Raw genomic sequence first — 22,525 nt, forward strand, 5'->3', positions numbered from 1 at the left:
ATGCACTTCCTTCCCAGGGTCAATGAAAGGAGAAGGTCAGAGAGGGGAAAGGCAGCAAACAACCATCTAATTAATATAGAAGGAACTGAATTTCTGATTCTTTATTTTCTTCAGGAGAAACAAAAATGGAAATGCAATCCCCAAAATAAAAGTTTGTGTTTCATATTTCGATCCTTAAAAAACAGTGCAATTGTTGGCTGCATTCATCACATTCATCTACATAGCAAGGGAGAAACAATGAGGAAATACTTTAGAGTATGCTTTCTAACACTTCAAAAGCTGAGGAGCTAGAAGCTGTGAACAGCAAGGGCAAACCACCAGAGGGGGTGTCCCCTCAGTGTGAGCCATCTGCACACCATTTTGAAGGAGTATGAATGACTATGTGTATATATATGAATATGGACACGAGAAAAAGCACCAGTCAAATCCATGGTGCAATTCAAAGCTAATCAGTAATGAGGACACCCTCAGACAATGAATCCTAATGTTTTCTCCTCCACTTCAGTCCTTCAAATAAACTACAATTTAAAGCTGCCTCAGAAATGCAAGACTGGTCATTTTTTCTAAAATACTGATTATATAAGCTGGGTCCTGATGGCCTACACCAGTAATCCTAGCTACTCAGGAGACTGAGATCTGAGGATCCCTGTTCAAAGCCAGCCTGAGCAGGAAAGTCCTTGGGACTCTTATCTTCAATAAACCACTCAGCAAAAGCCAGGAGTAGTGCTGTGGCTCAAGTTGGTAGAGCACTAGCATTGATCAAAAGAAGATCAGAGACAAAAGCCCAGGCCCTGAGTTTAAGCCGCATGACCAGTTAAAAAAGAAAGAAAAAAAAAATATATTGATTGCATAAATGCTCAGAGCTTTGAAAATACTCAAAAGTAAAATTAGTAATATATTTCCTGTTATGAATGTTTTGAATTAGTATCTAGCTAGCTAAAATAAACTTAGTCTTTCTAATAGATCATTTATAGCAAATTGAGGAATTTAGTTCTATATCATAATTATAAAATATGAAAAATTATCTTTAATTTTGTTTGATGTCTCTTGATGTCTGAGGATTGGATCTAGGGTCTTGAACATCTACCACTCAGCTCATATCTCTGAACCTCATGTTATTTGTGTTTAATTACTGTGTTACAAATCACATTATCTTCATCAGGAAAGAAGTTAGAGGTGAAATACCTTGGGAAAACTATCACACACAAAAAGTAATACTTTTTAATGTCAAATAAAAATAAGGTGTTTAAAAGGAACATGTTAAAGAAACAGTATATTTTTTTCTGAGTCACTTTTAAGAGAAAAAAAATATTCAAACAGCAAATCTAAGCTCAAAGGTTCCTAACATTGAAGACTATTAAACTGATAAATATAAAAAATATGTAAATTCACCCATAAGTCAACTCTTTGTGAGCATATCGATTAAATTGCCAGGAAGTGACCTATCAACTTAATACAAACATTATGTTTTAAACAGTGCAAGCCTTAAAAAAAAAAAGAATCAAGATTTAAAGTGAATTTTAAGAAATAGCTAATTAAAACTCAAAAACAATCAAGAAAGATTGCTCCATTTAAATTCTCCTGAACTAGAATTGATTACAGGTAGTATGAAGGCAAATTATTTGTAATTTCATAATGGTATCAAGATCAATTATTAATCCATTCTGTTTGTTTTTATTTTTTATTATTCTATTTAAATATGTTTTTCCTTTAATGTCAAAGTGAAGTACAGAGAGGTTTCTGTTTGGTTTTAGACTTGTTTTTCTTTTGACATTTTTTTTATACTACTGAGGTTTGTACTTAGGGCCTTGTGCTTGCTAGGCAAATACTTGAGCCACACTTCCCAACCCTTTTAGCAGTTGTTTGAGTTATTATTCTGATAGGGTCTCACACTTTTACCTGGGCCAGTCTTGGAGAGTATCTGGAATTAAATCATGGCCTTCCATGCCTGGCTTGTTTTTTGTGGGGTGTTTTATTCTGGGGGGGGGAGCTTGTTTTTTGTGCTATGGTTGAATTCAGGGTCTCATGTTCTGACTTGGCTTTCTTGTTCATAGCTGGGGCTCTACCATTTGTACCACACCTCCAATCCATCATTTTGCTGGTGAACTGAGGGAGTCTCACAGACATTTCTGCTTAGGCTAGCTTCAAATCATAATCCTCTAAGTCTCAGCTCCCTAAATAAATAGGATTATGGGCTGTTCTTTGTGATAAGGTCTCACCAACTTTTTGCCTGGGCTGCTATTGAACCACAATCCCCCTATCTCCACCTCCTAATAAGCTTGTACTACTTTGGTTTAAAAGCTAAGTACTTGGTCTAGATAGGATAACACTTTAGACATTCATTTATGTATTAATTCACTCAGTTTAGAAAACTGAATTTTTTTGTTCTGCTTTAAACACACTGATCATTTAGGACTCCAATTTAATTTTTTAATTTGGAACAATACTGACTTTTATATCAGAATCAACCTAAATTCCTATAATGGACTCATTTCCTACATGATGATATTACTTGGGTACTGAAGGTTTGGATTCTAAGAACCTACGGTCAGTAGAAAACAAGCTCTTTGGGCTTACAGAGGAACCAAACTCAAACTCTTGCCCAAAATGAACAATTGGAATTCCTGTTGAGGTTTTCAAAAGTCTCCACCACCCCCTCAAGTGTCCTACTTTTCAAGCAGCTCAGCACTTCCAAACCAAGCCAGAACAAGGAACCCTGAGATCTTTGTGGTCGGCTGTTTCCCAAGTATTCCAAACCCACGCCTGGACCAAGAAGCTCCAGGAATCTCATCAGAAACCTTGACCCCAGGAGGTTTCTAGCTCGATGTCCAAACCAGAGAGGTTTGGACAAGATCGCCTGAACCTTCGACCCCCTCTTGACTTGCTTGTCAGGATTGCAGCTGTGGGCACTCACCTAGGAGTCTTGACTACTTTCTCTATAGTTGCATAGTTAAATGTGCCGTTGACACTGTCAGTCCCTGGGCCGGGAGCAGTCAAGATGGCTCAGTTTAAAAACCTAATAAATAGATTGAAAGTAACCACCGAAAACAAAATTACAGAGACTGCCTTGTAGCTCCGCTGCATAGTCTCTTCAGCCAACCTCAGCCTTCATCTCAGTGTTGCACAAAGTTCAGAATCATGAAGCATCAGAAAGCAGGACAGCATTTCCCTAACACACTCAATGCCCTAGGCTCCATCACAGAATGTAAACAAGTAAATAAACAATACAATAAACTTCAATTCCAATGTATTGGCAATTTTATTTTCAAAATACTCGAAAGAGGAATAGATTAGTGTAACTTCAGGTTCATGTTGCAGTAATGACAGAAACATCAAAAATATCGTATTTCTTTAGATCTCAATTTTTTCTCATAAGAAAAGAGCGATATTAAGAAATTATCACAGCTAGGTGCTGAGGTCTCCTAACTCCTCAGGAGGCTGAGCTTTGAGGATTGGCATTCAGATCCAGACGGGGCAGACAAAATCTCCAGACTCTTATCTACAATTAACTGATTAAAAGCCATAGCTGGAGGCATGGCTCAAGTGGTAGAGCATCCGCAGGAAAGAGGGGAGAGTGAGAAAAGTTAAGGCCCTGAGTTCAAGCCCAGTACTTGCACTCAGAGAGAGAGAGAGAGAGAAAGAGAGAGAGACAGGGAAGATGCCTATAACTGGGTATTCTTACAAAGTATGTAGCACAACAAGAACTAAATCCACTTTAGTTTTTTTTTTTCTTGGTTGCATTAATGCTTTTACTCAGTAAACAAGTATTTAATTGAGTATACATTATATGGCAGATTCTGTACTGTCTTGAATATACACTGGTATTGGTAAACACAACAAATATAGTACCTGCTCAGAGAGCATATAGGGGTGTGTGTGTGTGTGTGTGTGTGTGTGTGTGTGTGTGTGTGTGTGTGTAACCATGTAACCCTGGGGCCTGAACTCAGGGCCTGGGTGTTGTCCCTGAGCTTTTGTGCTCAAGGATAACATCAGAGAGGGTATAATTGTGATGAAGAAAATAGCAAGGAGAACAATAAAGGAACAGAGAAGGGAAACAAGAGTTTGAACTCACTCATAGATGTTAGGAAGAAACTGAATAGGATTCCAAGAGAGGAATCAACCATAGTGTTCACTGACTCTCTAGTCCTTGATTGAGTTTTAGAAAGGAATATGTCTTCTAAATATATATTTTACTTTAATCAGACTCAACTTAAGTCTCACAGCCTGCATTACCCTTTGAAAAGCATGTGGCCCTCGTGTAGGCCAGAGTATCTCAGACCTCTGCTGAATCGCTGGCAGCTTTTCTGGACATGGATGGCCCTGCTCACTTTCAACCTGTCATTGCATTTTCCTTTCCTGAGAAAGGTCGAGGGAGCGGTTTTGACAGAGTGATGCTGTTGATATTTAGAATCCTGACTTTCTTGACCCTTTGCTGTGGAGCTGAAGGCCAGCATGTATGAAGAAAGCCTGCCTCGTTGCCATGGTGGCTAATTTCTGACAACAGACGCAGGTCAGGTGTCTGTTTTGGGCCTCTCAGACTTGTCAGCAGCTCTCGATAAAGCAGGTCATCTAGCATTTATTGGCTCACCTGTACATTCTGGTTGGAACAGCTAAGAGCGACTCGTCGTGCCCTTTCTCTCTTTTGGAGAAACCCCAGGAAATGGTGCTGCTTGTGGCTGAGCTGCTCCAAGAACATGGCTGGTTATTCAATCTGTATGGCCTACTCTCGGCGTGAAAGTGTGTCGGTGACGATGAGATGGTTTTAAGCAGGTGCCGATCCAAATCACAGCCATGACTCCTGTACCACAAGATCACACTACTGGGGCCACATCCAAAGGCCTGCATGGGGATGATGTTAAAGAAAGAAAATATAACCCAATATACATGCATGAGAGACTTCATTTGTATACACAGTGACAGACAGGGCCTGAGTCACAGATACTAAAGATTCTCCCTTTTGTGTAAAGAATATGATTGAATTGATCGCGCAAAAGTTTTTTTTAAAAAACAAAGTTTTGAGTCACAAAATTAAGGGAATCTTTATTAGTTTTCAAGGGCTAGAATGACAAGATACCACAAAGCAGGCAGCTTCAACAATACTTCAATAATCACAGTTCTAGGGACTAAAAGTTCCAGGGCAAGGTGTCTGTAGTTTGTTTCATTCCGAGGCCTTGTCTGTAGAGCATCACAGCGCCCCCTCAAGGCCACTATGTGCTCAAATTTTCTCTCCTTAAAGACATGTTGGATTGGAGCCATACTGATGTCCTGCAGATTTTATTTTTGAAAGACCTTGTCCCCAACGAGGCTCTATTCTGCAGTGCTGATGTTTCACACTCAAAAATATAAATCATGTGGGAACGTAATTAAGCTTATAACAACATTTGTAACTACCTTTACTATAAATTGAGGATTCTATCTTTATTTATACACACACACACACACACACACACACACACGTCAATTTTTCAGAATAGAAGCATCCAAGGCTGATGATAATTGGTATTTTTTCACCTGAGATCTCAATATACTTTACAAAAACCTGTTATGGAAGTAAAATGCAAATGAGAAGTACAATTTCACTAAGCTCTCTATCTGAAGCAAAGTAATATATATTCCTCCCATTAGACCTAACTCCTTAGTAGAAAATTCATTCCTAACCCATTCCAATAAATTTAAAAAAAAATTATTTTTAAATGGGGGAAATCTAGATTCCTAGACTTATAAAAGATCATCTAGTTGTAACTCTAGTGAGGATTGTTCTAAAACAACATCACAAAATCTACTAACATTTTTAGGAATGAATTAAATCTTCAAGTCACAGGCTCACTATCTTTTTCTAACACTTTTTCCTCTCCCATGTGCTTCCTTGAACCCTGTCTAAAGCATATTTCAGACCCTTTTGAACTTGAATTCCTCCAAGTATTACAGGAAAAAGAATCACAAATTTTGCCTGATCTTCTCTGACAGCTAGAAGACTATCTAAATTCTTACTAATATACAAAGATTACAAGGTGTAAGGCCAATCCCTCCATCAGCTGTGGCTTCTCCCAGAAAAAAAAAATGTCTGTTGAGCTGTATTGTTGGGGATTCTGGATGACTTTTTTGTGTATGCATACTAAACAAGATGGTTTGCAGATGACACAATGAGTGTGACACACTCAAGGACACGGTGCTCCTTGTTCTCTGGGCCATTCTAACAGGGCTCAGCCCTGTTCTGTCTTTTCAGCTCAGCTGTCTGGAGCTTATGTGTTCAAATTTGCAATAGGGCTGCTTTTGCATCTAAAAACCTCATTTTGGGTGGGATATGGCTGCCTGTTACCCAGCATAGATTGTTTTTAATGTGAATCTTTTGGCTCGAGAACATCTTGTCTCTCTAATTGCCCATTCCCTATTATGCATTCCCTCTGTATGGTTCGCATCTTGTTAGAATGCTCCTGGAGCATGCTCCCTACCATGGAGAAGAATTCTCTGGGAGACATAACAGGTCCCCATAGAACGATGTCTCAAGAGGGGCATGACTGCTCAGAGCCAAGGAGATTAAACTCCTGCCCTACCTACATCACTCCTTTATCAAGGATTTCAATGAAGTGTCTTGTTTTCTATCTCAGCATCTGCATCTATGCATAGATGAAATTTTTTATCCTTAATTTTTAGAGGGCGGATAAATTCGGTATATCAAAAATACTTGTTTACCTTAAAAACCCAGGATAAGGAAGGTACCAATTCTTGTTGGAAAATGAGTAAACCCACAAGATCAAGGAATGACACAGGAGACATCAACAAATAAGAGATATATTTGGAGATGGAATGTGGGCAGGCAGGTTGTGACTGAGTTATATTTATTTCTTTGTCATACCATGGGGCCTGCACAAGGGGAAAACCTGGATAAAGGAAGTTGATTAGTGCCCAACTTTAGAAAATTTTAGGAATGGAAGGCAGCAAGGTACTGTTAAAGATGGGAAGCAAGGAAGGTTGAAGAAATTCCAGAAAGAAGAATTGGTTCCATGTCTAGTTAGATCCCAGGTCTCTTCTCTTGCCCCACACACCCAAGAAAATACCCTCTTTCATCTTGGAAGAAGACTGATTTTTGCCTTCTGAAGAGGAAATCACTGGGATGAACGCAACGTGTGTATATAAAGCAACAACACATGACCCCCAGAAGAAAAAAGAAAGACACTCCCTTGGTGATCACTAAACAAAAATGGGTAAATCCTTATCACTCTCTAATCACAGTGATGGTGGAATCAACCATATGGAATATGTCAATGTCTCTCAATCAGGAGATGAGGGGAGGAAAGGGAGATGAGGAGCACAAGGAAGACAGGGAAAAATAGAAAAATCTGACAATGGAGACAAAGGAGAATGACCAGGAAAACAGTAATACATAGCTACAGGAAGCAGGTCAATAAATAGAATGGACCTGCTAATAAAAATTTCAGACTTTTTGTGTTTGATAATATTACCATTTTTACCATTACTTCAGATACACAGAAGACCAGGTGAATAATAACATTTTGAAATAAAGAAGTGTTGTTCAAGAAAAAAACATGAACATAACACTTAGTAGGGCTGAACTATGAACTATTAAGACTATCATACTGCATGTGATTTAACCACCAATTTTTTTGGCATTTTTTTCCTTTATTGTCAAAGTGAAGTATAGAGGGGTTACAATTTCTTATGTAAGTCCGTGAGTACATTTCTTGTTCAACTTGTTGCCTCCTCCCTCATTTTCCCCCACCTCCCCCTTCCCCTTCCCCTCTCCTACCAAGAGTTGTGCAGTTGGTTTACATCAAATGGTTTCTAAATGTTGCTTTTTGAATGGTTTGTCTTTTTTTTTTTTGGCCAGTCCTGGGGCTTGGACTCAGGGCCTGAGCACTGTCCCTGGCTTCTTCTTGCTCAAGGCTAGCACTCTGCCACTTGAGCCACAGCGCCACTTCTGGCCATTTTCTGTATATGTGATGCTGGGGAATTGAACCCAGGGCTTCATGTATACAAGGCGAACACTCTTGCCACTAGGCCATATCTCCAGCCCTGAATGGTTTGTCTTTTTGTTCTTTGTCTCTCGATCCTTGTATTCCCTCTCCCTTCCCCAGTTCTACAACCCATATCAGACAATATCCATGGTACTCAGATGAGATACAGTGATAGCAGGAGTACAACCACAGGGAGGGAATACAAGAGAAACCAAAAAAAAGCTACAACTTCAAATGGCATGTTGAAAATAATTACAACAATGATATAATACTTGTTTCCATAACATGGAGTTCATTTCACTTAGCATCATCTTATGTGTTCATAAGGGCATAGCTATTGGGCTATTGTGATCTTCTGCCATGACTACTCCTAAACATGTACTAATTATTCCCTATGAGGGAAACCATACAGTCCATGCTTCTTTGGGTCTGGCTCACTTCACTTAGTATAATTTTTTCCAAGTCCTTCCATTTCCTTATGCATGGGGTTATGTCAATCTTTCTGATAGAGGTATAGAATTCCATTGTGTATATGTACCACATTTTCCCGATCCATTTGTCTACTGAGGGGCATCTGGGTTGGTCCCATATTTTAGCAATGACAAATTATGCTGCAATGAACATTGTTGTGCTGTTGGCTTTAGTGTGGTCTTGTTTGTAATCTTTTGGGTAGATGCCCAAAAGTGGGGCTGCTGGGCCATGGGGGAGCTCTGTTTAGCTTTCTGAGGAACCTCCATACCACTTTCCAGAGTTTAACCCCCAATTTTAATAATATTGAATTGCAAAGTGTGAGAGTAGGAAGAGACAAAAAGGAAGTATGTATAGAGTACAAATTCCTAATTATAAGTGTCTAAAATAGAAAATCAAAATATGGCAAGATAAATATATTACAAATATGAGGGTAATAAAAAAAACACCAAAAAAAAATCTGAGATTCTTGAATGTAATTTTCAGTGGAGAGTATGATCTGGGAGTGGGATGGCGTGGTTTAAGTAAACTTGCCTGGGGTGCATTTTAGTTATTATAGTAACCCTTATAATATTAGTTATTTAATTAACCTATGTTTGGTGTTACTTAGCTAAAACCCAAATCTCAAATATAAGGCTATCTAACTCATGTAAAGTACTTATTTAGCTTGTATTTGTATATTTTTTAAAATGCATTTTAATGAATTTTAAAAGCTTTGAGATCTTTCATATGGCAGAATTTTAGGCCAGACACCAATAGCTCACACCTGTAATCATAGCTACTTAAGAGACGGAAATGTGAGGATGGTGGTTCAAAGACAGCCCAAGGCAGGAAAGTCCATGAGACTCTTATCTCCAATAAACCCTAAAAACCTAGAAGTGGATCTGTGGCTCAACTGGTAGAGCACTAGCCTTGAGCATTAAAGCTCAGGCACTGTGTGTAAGCCCTGAGTTCAAATAGATGCCAGGACAAAAAGATCCAATTTTATAAAAGTAAATCTGGAAAGTTATTATGGAATTGTGTGAGAGTCCTACACTTAGATTTGTTCTGGAGGCTCCATCAGTCTAGATTTTATTATAACTTAAAGGTATGGCATATATTCTTTTGCTATTTGCTGAAAAGCTGAATTACTTGATAATGAACATGAATTTATTCAGCAGTCCGGGTTTCCATGATCATTGAGAGCCTATGGAGTCATCTATTGCTGATTCAAAGCTGGCCAGGCTTCCTGATTCTAATCTCATTCCAGGGTGAACTGAGGTCAGCCACGGGATGAGATGTTCAGCTCAGTTGAATGTGAGCTAGTGCCAAACTACATGTGAGCTGAGAGCTCTAGGGTGCCAGGTGATAAACTGAAGAAAGAAAGATCACATGAGACTGACATTTTAGCACTGGCACATGGTCCTCTTCTGCAGAAATACTGAGCAAAACATTGTAGGTCAGCTACAAAGAAAACACAGCTTTGTACCTTAAAAAAAAAAAAAAAAAAGACAGAATTCAAAGGACCAACCAACTCATCTGGAAAAATAAATTTTCTTATGCTGGTGAGGCCTGAGCTACATCCCACTTAAAAGGGGTATTTGATAAATAACTGTATTCTTGGAATGAATTTCCAACATTTATCTAAGACAAGTAATCCTTCTCAATACATCAGATTTAAGGAAAATAAAGAAGAGTGTTATCTGATGACTCTCATACAACCAGACACTGGCCTTGCCTACCTGCCCTGCAGTATCCATTTTAGTTCCCACCCAATTAATTTCCCAACACAACTCAGTAAGAAGATTGATAGGTGATGATACTACAAGGTTATCTTAGAAAACAAAAGTCAAAAAACTTAATATTCAAAACAATAAAATAAAATAAAGCCAATACATAAAGGAAACAAATAAGAAAAACTGCTTCACTTTTCTTTGGATTTTTGTTTTGTTTTGCAACAGGTCTGCACCTTTATGTGCAAAAAAAAAAAAAAACAACCCACAAACAAACAACCTTCCCCAACTTCATATATTCTTCTTTGGCCAGGTTAGAGTATATAGCAGCAGAATTTATGTTGAGGAAGTACATATACATTTGAATTAGTAATGTTGAAAGTATACTCTATAAAACAGCCTCATGTTTTTATCTATGTATATTTAATGCATAAAATTACATATATATAGAGAGAGTACAAAGTAGCCCTAATCTCATCATCCAGGGAAAAGTAATTTTAATACGTGCAATTTTATAATAACCAGGTCATACCCTTCATATTACTGTCTAATCTAGAGATCCAGAGTCTTTCAAATGATTAGATAAACTCCATCAACCATGGAAGTACTCTGACTTCATCAGGATTTTTTTTAATTCTGATTTAAAAACCATCTCTTTGTACACTTCAATCTGTTTTACACATTAAGACCTTATCTTCAAAACGGTGCTGCCTAATACAGTAGCCATTAGCCATATGTGCGTATCATAAGTTAAAATTAATGAGAGTCAGGTAAAATTAAAAACTCAGGTCCCGAATTTCTAGTTTAGGATCTCACAGGCTCGGTAGCTACCTGGAGCTCCAGTACTGGGCAACACAGCTGGACAATACAGCAAGTTGTATCATCCCAGAAAGTTCTATGGGATGAATCTGTGTTAGCCACTGAAAGGTATGACATTTCCTTTGCAGATCTGAATTTTCCAAGCACTTTGACTCTTAAACTTGCCAACATGATAGAGAGTTAAATCCCAACATTGGCAGCCAGAAGTCACAACTCAAAGCTCAGCTGTTTGGAGGAAGAAAGCCGAAAGGAAAGACTTCCCCATTGTTGAGGATGACTACTGGGAGAACATGGCTTCCTGCTCCACTGGAGATCAGATCTCCTTACCACTCTGTTCCTGGGGACATGGTGGCTCTGGCCCTCTGAGGAGTGTGAGAATTTAAGGGTAGGGCCTCTCAAGTAGATTGAGGTCCATCTTACATCACCATGGGAAAATCATGCCAAACGTCAGAATATAAATAAAGCAAGGACAATTAAAAGAGCAGCAAGGTCTGGGAACTGGATCCCAACCAACCACCCACCTGCACTTCCCCCAGATTTTAATGCTCTAACCATGAGGGGAAAGATGAAAAAAAAAAAAAAAAAAAACTCCATGTGTTCATTATCATGTTCAAGCTGAGCAAATATCTCTCCCCTTTTTAGGTCCTTGTGTCTCTAGAGAACATACCACAAAATTAAATTCCAGGCTTTTTCCATTCATTTGAAAAGATAATCTTCCATTTTCTTTCTTTTTTTTAGAATTTATGATCAGTTTGAATCAGCACCTAGAGTTACACGCTTCCAACATCACGTCTCCCCTCTTCACCCCCCACCCCCACATCTCTGCAAGCTCAAAGTTTGGCAAAGAGAACAAACATTCTCACAGAAGATTTTTTTAATCCTTCCTCCTTCCACTCGACTTTTAACTTCCTCAAAATTGGCCTTCAGGGCCTTCATTTCAACATGTCTTCCTCTCTTCTTAGTAGGAATATGGAGCTATGAGAAGAAATTAACAGAACAAAAAGAAAATTTCCATTTCTATGGGTTTTCAAATATGATTCCGTTTGAAGTCTGTAGGAAGTCATTTCTCATTGGTTGGGAACTGTCTTATCTCTCTGCCCAGGGGATTTTGTTCAGTGGGTACCCATTTGTCAAAGAGACCCATCCAACTCTATCCTCCAGTGCAGCCTGTGAAAGGACTAGCACCTTTATTTTTAATTTGTTCATTTCTTTGCTCAGTAAACATTTGTTGAGCAGCTGTCATGTACTAGGGGTGGCACTGAGTGCCTTCTTTACAAGCATTAATAAGAGATGGCTTCTGTCTGCTCAGTGGAGTGGCTCATGCCTATATTCCCATCACTCAGGAAACAAAGGCAGGACAATTATGAGTTCAAAACCAGGCTGGGCCACATAAGAAAATCTTGTCTAAAGATAAGCCAGGTAAGGAGATGAACATGAAGACAGGGCAGTGCACAGGGGAGAGGTACTCCTCTTTAAAATAAGTGAGGGGTATCTGGTCAGGAGAAGCTCTCTCTAGAGAAGTACTTGAACTTAGTCTCATAGTATATCCATGTAACTATAAAGTAGCCTCTTAGGGTGGATAAGAGAATTCCAGCATACCAAAGGGAGAGAATAGTGCAATGTTTGTTAGAGGAGCAAATAAACTGGTGGGGTTGGTGTGGCAGAGTGATAAACAACAGAGCTGGAGAATTAGGAAAGATAAGGTAAAGGGGGTCCTCTAGTTCATCCTCAAAATGAGATTGGGCCATGAAAGAAGTTTAAAGATGGAATGACAAGAGATCATTTGAGAGAGACTGATACAGAGAATGGATCAAAGAGGGACATACACAAAGCGACAGATATATCAAATAGATGGCCACGACCTTGTCTCAGAGGAGAAACTAATGCCTAAACTAATTGGAAGTCGAGAAAGTAAGAAATGAGGTGAATTCGAGAATAGTGAAAGATAAGGTTGGGTACCAGTAGCTCATACCTATAATCCTAACTACTCAAGGAACCGAGATCTGAGGATCACAGTTCCAAACCAGCCTGGACAGAAAATTCTTTGAAATTCTTCTCTCTGATTGATTATTAAAAAAAAAAAAAAAAAAAAAAAGCTGGAAATGGAGGTATGGCTCAAGTGATCGGTCACCAGCCTTGAGTGAAAAAGCCAACTGACAACTAGAGGCCCTAAATTCAAGCCCCAGTACCAACATTCACAAATACATATACATACACATATATGTAGCAAGAGGTAAATTTTTCACGATTTGATCACCAAATTGGTTAAGTGGAGGAATGAAAGTTTATTTTTAAAACAATTGAGGGATTAAAAAATAAAACTAATCTTTTAAGATTCATTTTCACTTTGAAGAAGAGGTGGGTTATTAAGTGAAATCTACTGTTCCCTCTCAAGTGTGCATCAACATTTTGGGGGTTACTACATATTAAACTCCCACATGCAAGGCTAGGTACTCTACCACCCTCAGTACTATACCCAGCCTTTTTTTATTTGAGTGTTTTTCAAGAAAGGATTTCATAAGCAGGCCACCCTTATGTCTTGATACTCCTATCTATCTCTCCTGAGTAGCTGGGAGTACATGCCTATGCCACTACTCCAGCCATCAACCCTTTCTATGTGGATCACAACTGATTCTCATTATTCAGGGAAGCTGTGACTCTCAGATTAGTATTCTATGTTCTAGATGTCAGTGACTGAAAACAAACAAACAAAATCTTAGCCATTATTTGCTAAGTAGAATATTTTGAATTCTGTCATCAATTAGTCAACAGTGTTTACCGAGACTATTCTGTGCTGAGCGTCCAAGTACAAAAAGAGATAAAACCTACATCCAAATTCTTTATAAGCCCATTTTCTTTTTGTGTTTTGAGTACTTACATATTCATTTGCCCCTTTGCTTACATCTATTTATTGGCATTCTGTATCATAGCAGCAATCCTCAAACTGTAGTATGAATAAGAATCATATGAAGAGCTAGTGAAGCTATAGCTTATAGGGCCTCCATGCAAGCATAGTCAATTCACTGTGTCTGGAGAGCCTTGCACTTACATTTCTAGCAATCTCATGTGCTACCACAACATTGGTCTGAGAGCCGCACTCTGAGAACCATTACTTTAGAGAGTCAAGGTAACTGTGTGAAGCCATGTCAGGTTCCTTCCTGTGGTCCTGTATTATCCACAAAATGGAATTGACGTCAGTGGGAATTGCACAGGCACAGAGGTGCAATGCAGAGGCCTTAAGTGTTTATGCCCAGCCTCTTACCACCTAGTTCTTACCCACTGTTTTTCAGTTGCATTCCCCACTGGGCACTGCTGTTGCTATTTCCTCATAAGTTGCTGCAGTTACAGCTCCTGATGAGGTCAAACCGTCCCAGTTGGAAAGCCTTGAGAATGAGGAGCAAACACTCCTGTCTGAAACTTCTGTTGCTTTGCCTGAGCTCAAACATCAAAGATGAATCAACCTAATCATCTAGAAATGGTGGCAAGATCTCCCAAATACTAGCAAACAGTGGAAAGGCTGCTATGGTCAGTCATGCAGTTAGCTTGGACCACAATAAAGATAAATGGGTAAGAATCTACCTTACTAGATAACATTGTGAATTGAATGGCTTTGTCAATTGTTTGGGCTATGAATTTATTTTCTTGTGAATGGTTTTGAACCCTGGGTCTCTTGTAGATAGAACAAAAGCTTATGTGTTTAGTTAGAATATTCAAGAGTTTTTCCTGGCCTTTGCCTTCGGTTATGTGTTTTTCAACTTCATACATGAGATAAGCAAACAATTATTGAATTCTTCAAGTGAAAAGAGGGCAGTCAAACAGAATAATGAGAGAGCAATGAGAGTGGAAAAGGGAGATACATTTTTAAAGTATTTGTAAAATAAATACTTTATTTGTAAAATAAAAGACTAGGTTTCTCAAAAAGAGACTGTGAAAGAAGAAGGGATAGTGAGACTAACTCAAGTTTACACCTTTTTTGAGTAGGAGATGGCATTAATAGCAGAAATATAGAGATTGTGCTTAGAAGACTGGGTTGGTTTTTTTGTTGTTTGTTTTTTGATTGGGTTGTTTTAAAAATCCATGTCATAGTGGGATAAGCAAGTGTGTCTGGAAATATTTGGAAATCCAGGGCTGGAGTCTAGGCGAGAATAGAGGCTTGGGAGATTGTGTTGAGAAACCCATACTTATCACTTCGAGTTGGTAATTAAGGCCTTATTAGTGGTGCGCTCACAGAGACAAGATCGAGGGGAGTACAGTTGGAGAAGTGGGGTATGATCTCTAGTTTTCCCTTCCACAAGGGTTCCAATCAAGTTCTTCTTGGAGTTGGTATCTTTGTTTATTTTCAGTTTCATGTTTCAGCTAAGATGTAACTGGTATTCCTGGAATATCATATAGAGCAGACAAGAGAAATTCCCCAAGTGCCTTAGCATGTGCTGCTCATGGCTTGCATGTAGGCCCACCTGTGTAGAAAAACCGGCTTTATTCCATGTGTTAAAGGTTGAATTGGGGGCATTTTCAGTTCTCAGAAAGGCATAATAGAGGCAGTCTTAAATGGCATACTAACTACCATTAAATGTCTGTAGCTTTTCTCCCTTTTTTCCATATCATGCATGCCATGTGATACTGATGTGGGGATACTTTCCAGCCACATTTGAAAGCCTCCCCTGAAGTTGCAAACCCAATGGTTTGGAAGAGATATTTCAAATAACTCAAAATATACAGTGTAAACAAACTGGCCTTTTAGTATGAAGTGTACTAAATTGAAGAAACCAGATGCTTTGGTTGGCTTGGAACAGCCTGATTATGATTGGCTCTCTTTCACTAGCTAACCATTTTCCTTAGGGCCTCCTCACCTCCTCTCTTTTCTCCCTCCTTGCCCTTTCCCTCTCTTTTTCTTTCTCCTCCCCCATCCATTTTCTTTTCTTTCTCAGAAAGCAACAAACTCATCAGATACAGCAGACACCTCCTCCTGATTATTAACAACCAGTGGCTTCTGAAAATAGCATTGTTGTTGATTTACATTGCTGTCTATCCTTGCAGAAATTTGCTTACTAGAGACCTGATATAAGAACTCTGATCGTAAGTCAAAGTGTGAGGGACTTTCTATGTAAAATAGGGTTTGACCTAGAAATTAAACTACCAATATCCCTCTTCCAGGGCCACCAAGACATTTTATAAGGTCTCTAGAAAATAATTTCTATGCATACATCTCCAATTTATTTGCCCATATGAAAATCAAGGAGCTTCACAGTGCTGCTCTGAAGTCCAAACCCAAATGCTCAATTTATTAAAAGTTAGATGAACTTCCATGCAGACTAATGGCTTTCTCTGACCCAGAAACTTGTACTGGAAACTTCTGTGCCATCTCAAATCAACTGAGTCCTTAGTCTATTACCAGTTCCTGTGGAATGAAATCCACTTTGACCTGAAAACAGGAACATAGTTCCAGCTTGAGTTCTAGGGACAGAATCTATAACAATGGAAGAAAAAGAAGGGAAGGAGGGCAGGGAAAACTGGACAGAAAGATTCCCCATAACCAAATAGCAGCAAAAATAGACCATACTGAGGCATCAGTGATTTATATGCCACATTGGGGTAAATTTCATATTTCTGAAGTTCAAGATTTCATTAGTAGTCTCTGCCACAGGACTGATGATAGCTTACTTAGCTAAGAGAGGTTATCATGAAACATACCTATAGTGGTCTATTATATGTATTACATCTTTTGTATTAAAAGGAAGTTCCAGAACCATCTCATGCTGTGGAATTCTAATATCTTTTAGCTAGACAAAGGAACCTTCTCTAATGCCAGAACATCTAAAGTGAACATCTTTTTTCTCCATTGAGGGAGAAATGTTTATTGTGTCTTGGTGAAGTAGGCAAATGAGTAAAACTCATTCCAGATAATTTAAGGGGATAAAATTCACTTTAAATGTCAAGGTAGAAAAGGAAAAAAAAAAAAAACACTCCAAGAATCCTCCATAGCTTCCCTTGGTCTCGAAATTATTCATCACCACCTCCTTTCCTCTTTACCTCTCATCTTCCTCCTGGGTCTCAGCTCCCATCAGACGGCTGGCTCCCGTAGCTTCGTTCGGGTACTTCCAGAGTTCCAGTGTGATATGATGGGCACATCCCGGAGATGAATGCTCACCCTGATTAAGTGTGACAATAACTCTTTGCAAAGTATTGTATTAAGCACATTTGAGAGGTCTAAACTTGGTAACTGATGCACCCGAGATACCAAATATTTTTATTGGCCAGCATTTAATTTCAGAGTCTGACAGCACATGCCAAGTCTGCTGCAGTGGAGCAGAAAAATCAGCCTACCACTCTTGCTGCCACACCATTCCCTTCCCACTTACTGGGCAAATGGGAATTAGGATACTTGATCGAAACTACACATAGACAATGATTCAAGAGATTCTTTTTGATGTCTTGGCTTTGCACACATAAGGCATGTCTGAGTGTTGCATAAATGAAAATGTTGAATTGATAGAGCTTTGCACAACTCATTAAAGATAGTCTTAAAAAATCAAAAATGAAAACTTCTATGTCTGGTAATCCTGTTTGTCTTGCTTTTGAAACTGATGGGATGGCTGAGTGTTCAGAGAAACGGCTCCATGTCTGGCTGACTTGTGGCTAACAGAATTGGATAACTTCCCCAGGCAGATAGGAAAGCTTTGACTTTCATTGGCCAGAGAGACGCTGGCTTCTATCCAGGGGATACAGCATTGCACCAAAAGGAAAAAAAAGGGTGGATGTAAAGTGTGGGGAAAACTTGTCAGTAAGAGGAATTGAGCTGCTCAGTCCTTCCGCCGCACGGCTCCACTTCCAATCCCCAGAAGTAGACACTAGGTGTCCTATTAGCTGTGTGTCTTGGTTCCTTCTTTAATCTCTGTCATCTTAGTACTTGCATTCACTGGAGAACAAAGACGAGAATGTGTCTGAGTTGTGAGACCAACACTGAAGACTCAAGCCATATTTTGTAATTCAGGACAGCTTTGGTGATTATTTAGCTCAGAACTTTATGAGGTTTTTGGATTACTCATCCTCAGAATGTTTGCCCACTGGACTCTTACCATTGAGCTTTATCAACCAAGTTTTACAATTTCATGTCAGATTGTGATCACTTCTTCTTTTCTTAACTATTTGTAACCTTTCCCTAACAGATAGTTATTCTGCAGTCATTTCTAGTAGATTCCATCAAAATGCTTCTTCCTCCGAGGTGAACGCTCCACATTAATTTGCTTGCTGTATTTGGATTGCCTCCCTGAATATCGCAATATAACTCGTGTATGTAGAGAGCGTTTGAGCAGAATGATGTGGACCTTTTATTTGTATCTTCCCTCAGGTCTCATATTCTTTTTGAGTTCTAGTATGAAGCTATTCATATTTTCAGTGTTCTAGTGCTTTTCTTAATAGCTTTACAATATTTCTTTATACCATCTGCCTTTATTCCTTTAACCCCCTACCTCTATGCTTTGGTCCCAAATGGAAAATTTCCATAAAGGAACATGTCCCATCTTTTCTCCACCAACATGTCCATAGCAACTTGACAGCCACCTGAATCTTCATGTGCATTTCATCCTAGGGTGATTTAGGCACATCTCCTTTGCCTTGGGGCTAAAGATGCACATATTTAACTCAGGATAAAATATGAAATGGAAAGTTCTCTTCTTAGAGACTTGGCAACAACTTGAAAATGTCAGCAACTAAAGCCATGCGGGTTCAGTGCCAAGGTGGATGGAGCAGCTGCTTTGGAGGATATTGAAAAGCCAGCTGTTATTCCCATTGGCACAAGAAGGTGCCAATCACCACCCACGCCGTAGGAGGTGTATGCCAGAGTCTGAGGCAAGAGTATCTTCACATACCCACTAGAAAAGACCCTTGTTTCCATGTGTCAAAATTATATCTGCAATTATTTATTTACCCTTTTCTCTTTAGCCACTCGTTTTTCCCTTCAGAGTTCGGAATGATAAAAGAAGTTGGAAAAGACATACCTTTCTCTTTCATTTTACATTTTTATAAGAGCTAAATTTTATTATTTAAGCATTGTTTATGGCATGAGTACTTTATATCAAATAATGGTGGACATAAATATAAATAAATGGTGACTAATTGGCCATTCAATATGGGCTAATTGATTTCCCATTCCCCTTTATCTGGAGCCAGAAATTGTGCTAAGCAAAAAAAAAATTGTTCTTAAGAATGTCCCAAAGAATGTTGCTTCCAAACACAGAGAGAATAAAACTAATTTTGTTTATCATAAGAGGAACAAGAGACATTTTCCCTCATAATCTATTCTAACTTGGAATTTTAAGTTCATGCCCTAAAAATGAGGCTTCATTGCCTCTCCTGTGGCTTTATGTATGTTGTTTGTTTGCATTTAACCTAAAACTATTAAGCTAAACAAGCAATCCAGAAGCAAGAGCTCATGTCTCCCTTTGCAATATGTCTATGGTTTGCAATGCTCCCTAAAAAACAGCTTAGTCTTGTCCAGAAATTGAAGATGAGCACTCTCCATACACCCAACTTGAGGACAGTTTCATCAGATGCTTACATAGTGACCATAGCCCAGTGGAGTTATGTAGAAAAACAGTTGCATTCTGCAATTGAAATTGGGAAACTTTCTATTAAAACTATCCCAGAAGTAAGCAGATAACTAAGCAGAACACAATTCTGGTTTTCATAGCTTCAACCAGTGAACACCAATGAAAGAAAACTTTCTCTCTAAATCACACAAGAAATAGTGGACAATTGGTGGCCATTCTCTATAGACATCTATCCCACTGCTAGAACATGAGCATCCCTGACCAAAGTTTAAAGTCACGCTGAGGTTTTTTTTGTTGGTTTTTTTTTTTTTGGGGGGGGGTGGCGGTGGTCAAGGACAGCTTCAAAGCAGGTTGCTACCGTGCATTCCCGAAAATGGGACAGAATGGAGATGGGAGCAAGTGGAGATCAGCATAATCAAGGCTCAGTACCAGTAATAAAGATCCAATTCATCTCCGGTTACAGATTGCCACGTGTTGTTATAGTGGAGGAGAGAGGGAGGGGCTAGGCCTCCGCAGTGTGGCAGGGAAGCAATGCACCCTCCTTTAGAGGGATATTATACAGCAACTTCTGCAAAGCAGCAGTAGTTAGTTCAAAAATGCACAAGCACTAGCTGTGGGTATGCTTTATGTGTTATGCTGTGCAGAATGCCCCAGCTCTGGAAAGGGGACAGGTAAGCAAGCAAGGAAGAAAAAGCAAGGACCCATTACAAGTTGTCAAAGTATAGAGCACAATATCATCACAAATGTCCTAAGAGTGAGATTATAGTCAGCTGGACTAAAGACTATGTGTTATATGACTGAATATAGGATAGGGAAAGGACAGAAAGCAGCATAGTGGTTGCTTACGGCTGGGGACCATAGGCTAGAGGGATAAAATGGTAACAACCACAGGTTACAGTTTCTTCTTCAGGTGATGAAAATGTTATAAATTGACCATGATGATGGTTGCACATGTCTGTGGTGATACTAAAAGCCATTGAATTGTACTCTTTAAATGGGTGACTTGTGTAAGTATGTAAATTATATGCCAATAAAACTGTCATTTTAAAAAATGTGAGGTAATAAAATTTGGAGTGTGAGTAAGAAAGCCAGCTAAAAGGAAGGAGCAATAAATACTTGAGGAATGGATCTTCTTCCTTAGGCCCCTACCCCAGCATGTACTCTCTCAACACCTACCCACAGGAAACAAAACAAACTGTAAAACGTCCCAACTCGCTAGGAAACCCAATGTAAGTGCTTGAAAGAACACAGGTGCCTCATTTTCTACCACATTCGAAGCCCACTTAGACCTGATGGCGTCTCAGCCCTAGGAGAATTGTGAGCTTGTGAATTATTGTCTAGCTACCTTTCCAGACAAAAGGACTTTAGCTTACCTCCGCACAAACCTTTGGGGAAAAAAAAGGTAGACACCTAAGTTCTCAGAGGCTCTCTCATAAATAACAAAAAAGATTGGCACGAGGTAGCTCTTACCAGAGACGAGAGCGTTTACAAAGTTCTTCTGTTTGAATTTATTTCAAGCAGTCAATAAATAAATGGTCCTATGCTATTAAAAATCGGCAAAGAAAGGAGTACAAACAAGCCCTCTACCTCCTATGAAAAAAATGGACCATTGGTTCATTTTCCCAGCTCCCTTCTCAGAGAAAGATGTGATTGTTCATTTGATGAGCCTGGTACCCAGTGTATTTTCTTTGGGGCCATCTTTTGAATATTATTTTTACATAAAGCCAAGTAAATGAATGGGGATGTTAAAAACATAATCAGAATGTTATATTGACACTGTTGTAGATTTTTCCAAATGCTGAAAAACAAGAAGCGAATGCAAATGAGTTTTCCAAAGTGAACATTTTATGCATCTGTATATAAGGCATATTCCCAAGTGTTTCCACTTGGGTAAAATGGCATAATACTTGTTATTTCAAATTTATGACATATATTTATTACATTTATGCAGAACCCTTACCCACAAGGACTTCCATTATAAGCACTGGGTGTTTTCTTTCTTTTCATTTCTTTCTCTTTCTCTCTTGTTTTCTATCTCTAGCACTCGGAAAAGGCACTTCTAGCTATTTGTTGGAGCTATAAATATTCTGTTCCACCATAGGCATAAGACCCCCCCACCCCAAAAGTCTTCCCAAGCTATCCATTTTGATGATATAGAAAGTGATTTGCTAAGGATGAAGCTTGGTGGTAAATAGAGCACTTACCTAGAAAGCCCTGGGTTCAATTCTCAGCACTGCTGATTTTTTTTTAAATATAAAACCTTTTTTCCAAGTAACTGCATAGGCCTTCTGAGATATTGCAAAAAAAAAAAAACGGAAGGAGATGTTTTTTGTTATTATCTTTAAGTAGTTGCACAAACAGGTTTGAATGCAACAAATCACTATATGAATATAATGTACCTTGGTTAATGTCATCCCTTCCATCATTGTCAAGATCTTTTTTAAACTGAGTTAAAAAGTCTCAGATTAATATCAACCTTGAATGATCCAGAACTGACTGTCCATGAGAACTACAGCCAGGGATGGTATCTTCCAGTGGGGAGGGTTAACTGAAATCCCTTCATATGCACCTAAGAAAGGCTGGGTTACCAGGCACCACACCTATAACCCTAGCTACTCAGGAGACTAAGATCTGAGGCTTGTAGTTCAAAGCCAGCCCAGGCAGAAAAGTCCCTGTGAGACGCTTATCTTCAATTAACTACCAGAAAACTGGATAGAGCTGTGGCTCAAAGTGGTAGAGTGCAAGCTTTGAGCAAAAGAGCTCAGAGACAGCACCCAGATCCTGGGTTCAAGCCCCAAAGCCGATAAAAGAAAAAAAGAAAGGCTGGATATTATGTGCAACATCAAACTTCAAGGGGGAAAGCTATGTCAAAAGTTCTAAAACTGCCCAAAAAGAAGCAAATAAAGTTGGTAATGAGTGCTAAAGGTATGCTGCAAGTCTGAAGTTCCTCAGTTAGGAATCTGAAGAATTTGTACTTTCACTTGAGGGGATTGTGGCCTTC

At 39.0% G+C, this 22,525-nt stretch overlaps 1 protein-coding gene and 1 long non-coding RNA gene across 4 annotated transcripts in view; one reads left to right on the top strand and one right to left on the bottom strand.

The window, feature by feature from the left end:
* Pde7b (phosphodiesterase 7B) overlaps window positions 1-22,525 on the top strand; it is a 295,006-nt gene that overhangs the window by 185,476 nt on the left and 87,005 nt on the right. The window contains exon 1 of one of the 3 annotated variants that reach the window (XM_048354140.1): window positions 14,049-14,542. The exons of the other annotated variants lie outside the window; for them this stretch is intronic. Within the exon in view, the coding sequence (XP_048210097.1) occupies window positions 14,539-14,542 (4 nt within the window). The 5' untranslated portion in view covers window positions 14,049-14,538. Of the gene's footprint in view, window positions 1-14,048; window positions 14,543-22,525 lie in introns of those variants that run through there. 3 annotated transcript variants of the gene reach the window in all.
* Window positions 6,868-9,538, bottom strand: LOC125357315. The gene is made up of 3 exons (XR_007212115.1): window positions 9,415-9,538; window positions 8,203-8,204; window positions 6,868-6,881 (listed from the first exon to the last, which is right to left on the bottom strand). It is a non-coding gene; the product is annotated as an uncharacterized LOC125357315 (long non-coding RNA).

This window comes from Perognathus longimembris, chromosome 9 (assembly GCF_023159225.1).
Source record: "Perognathus longimembris pacificus isolate PPM17 chromosome 9, ASM2315922v1, whole genome shotgun sequence".
NCBI classification, from domain to species: Eukaryota; Metazoa; Chordata; class Mammalia; order Rodentia; family Heteromyidae; genus Perognathus; species Perognathus longimembris.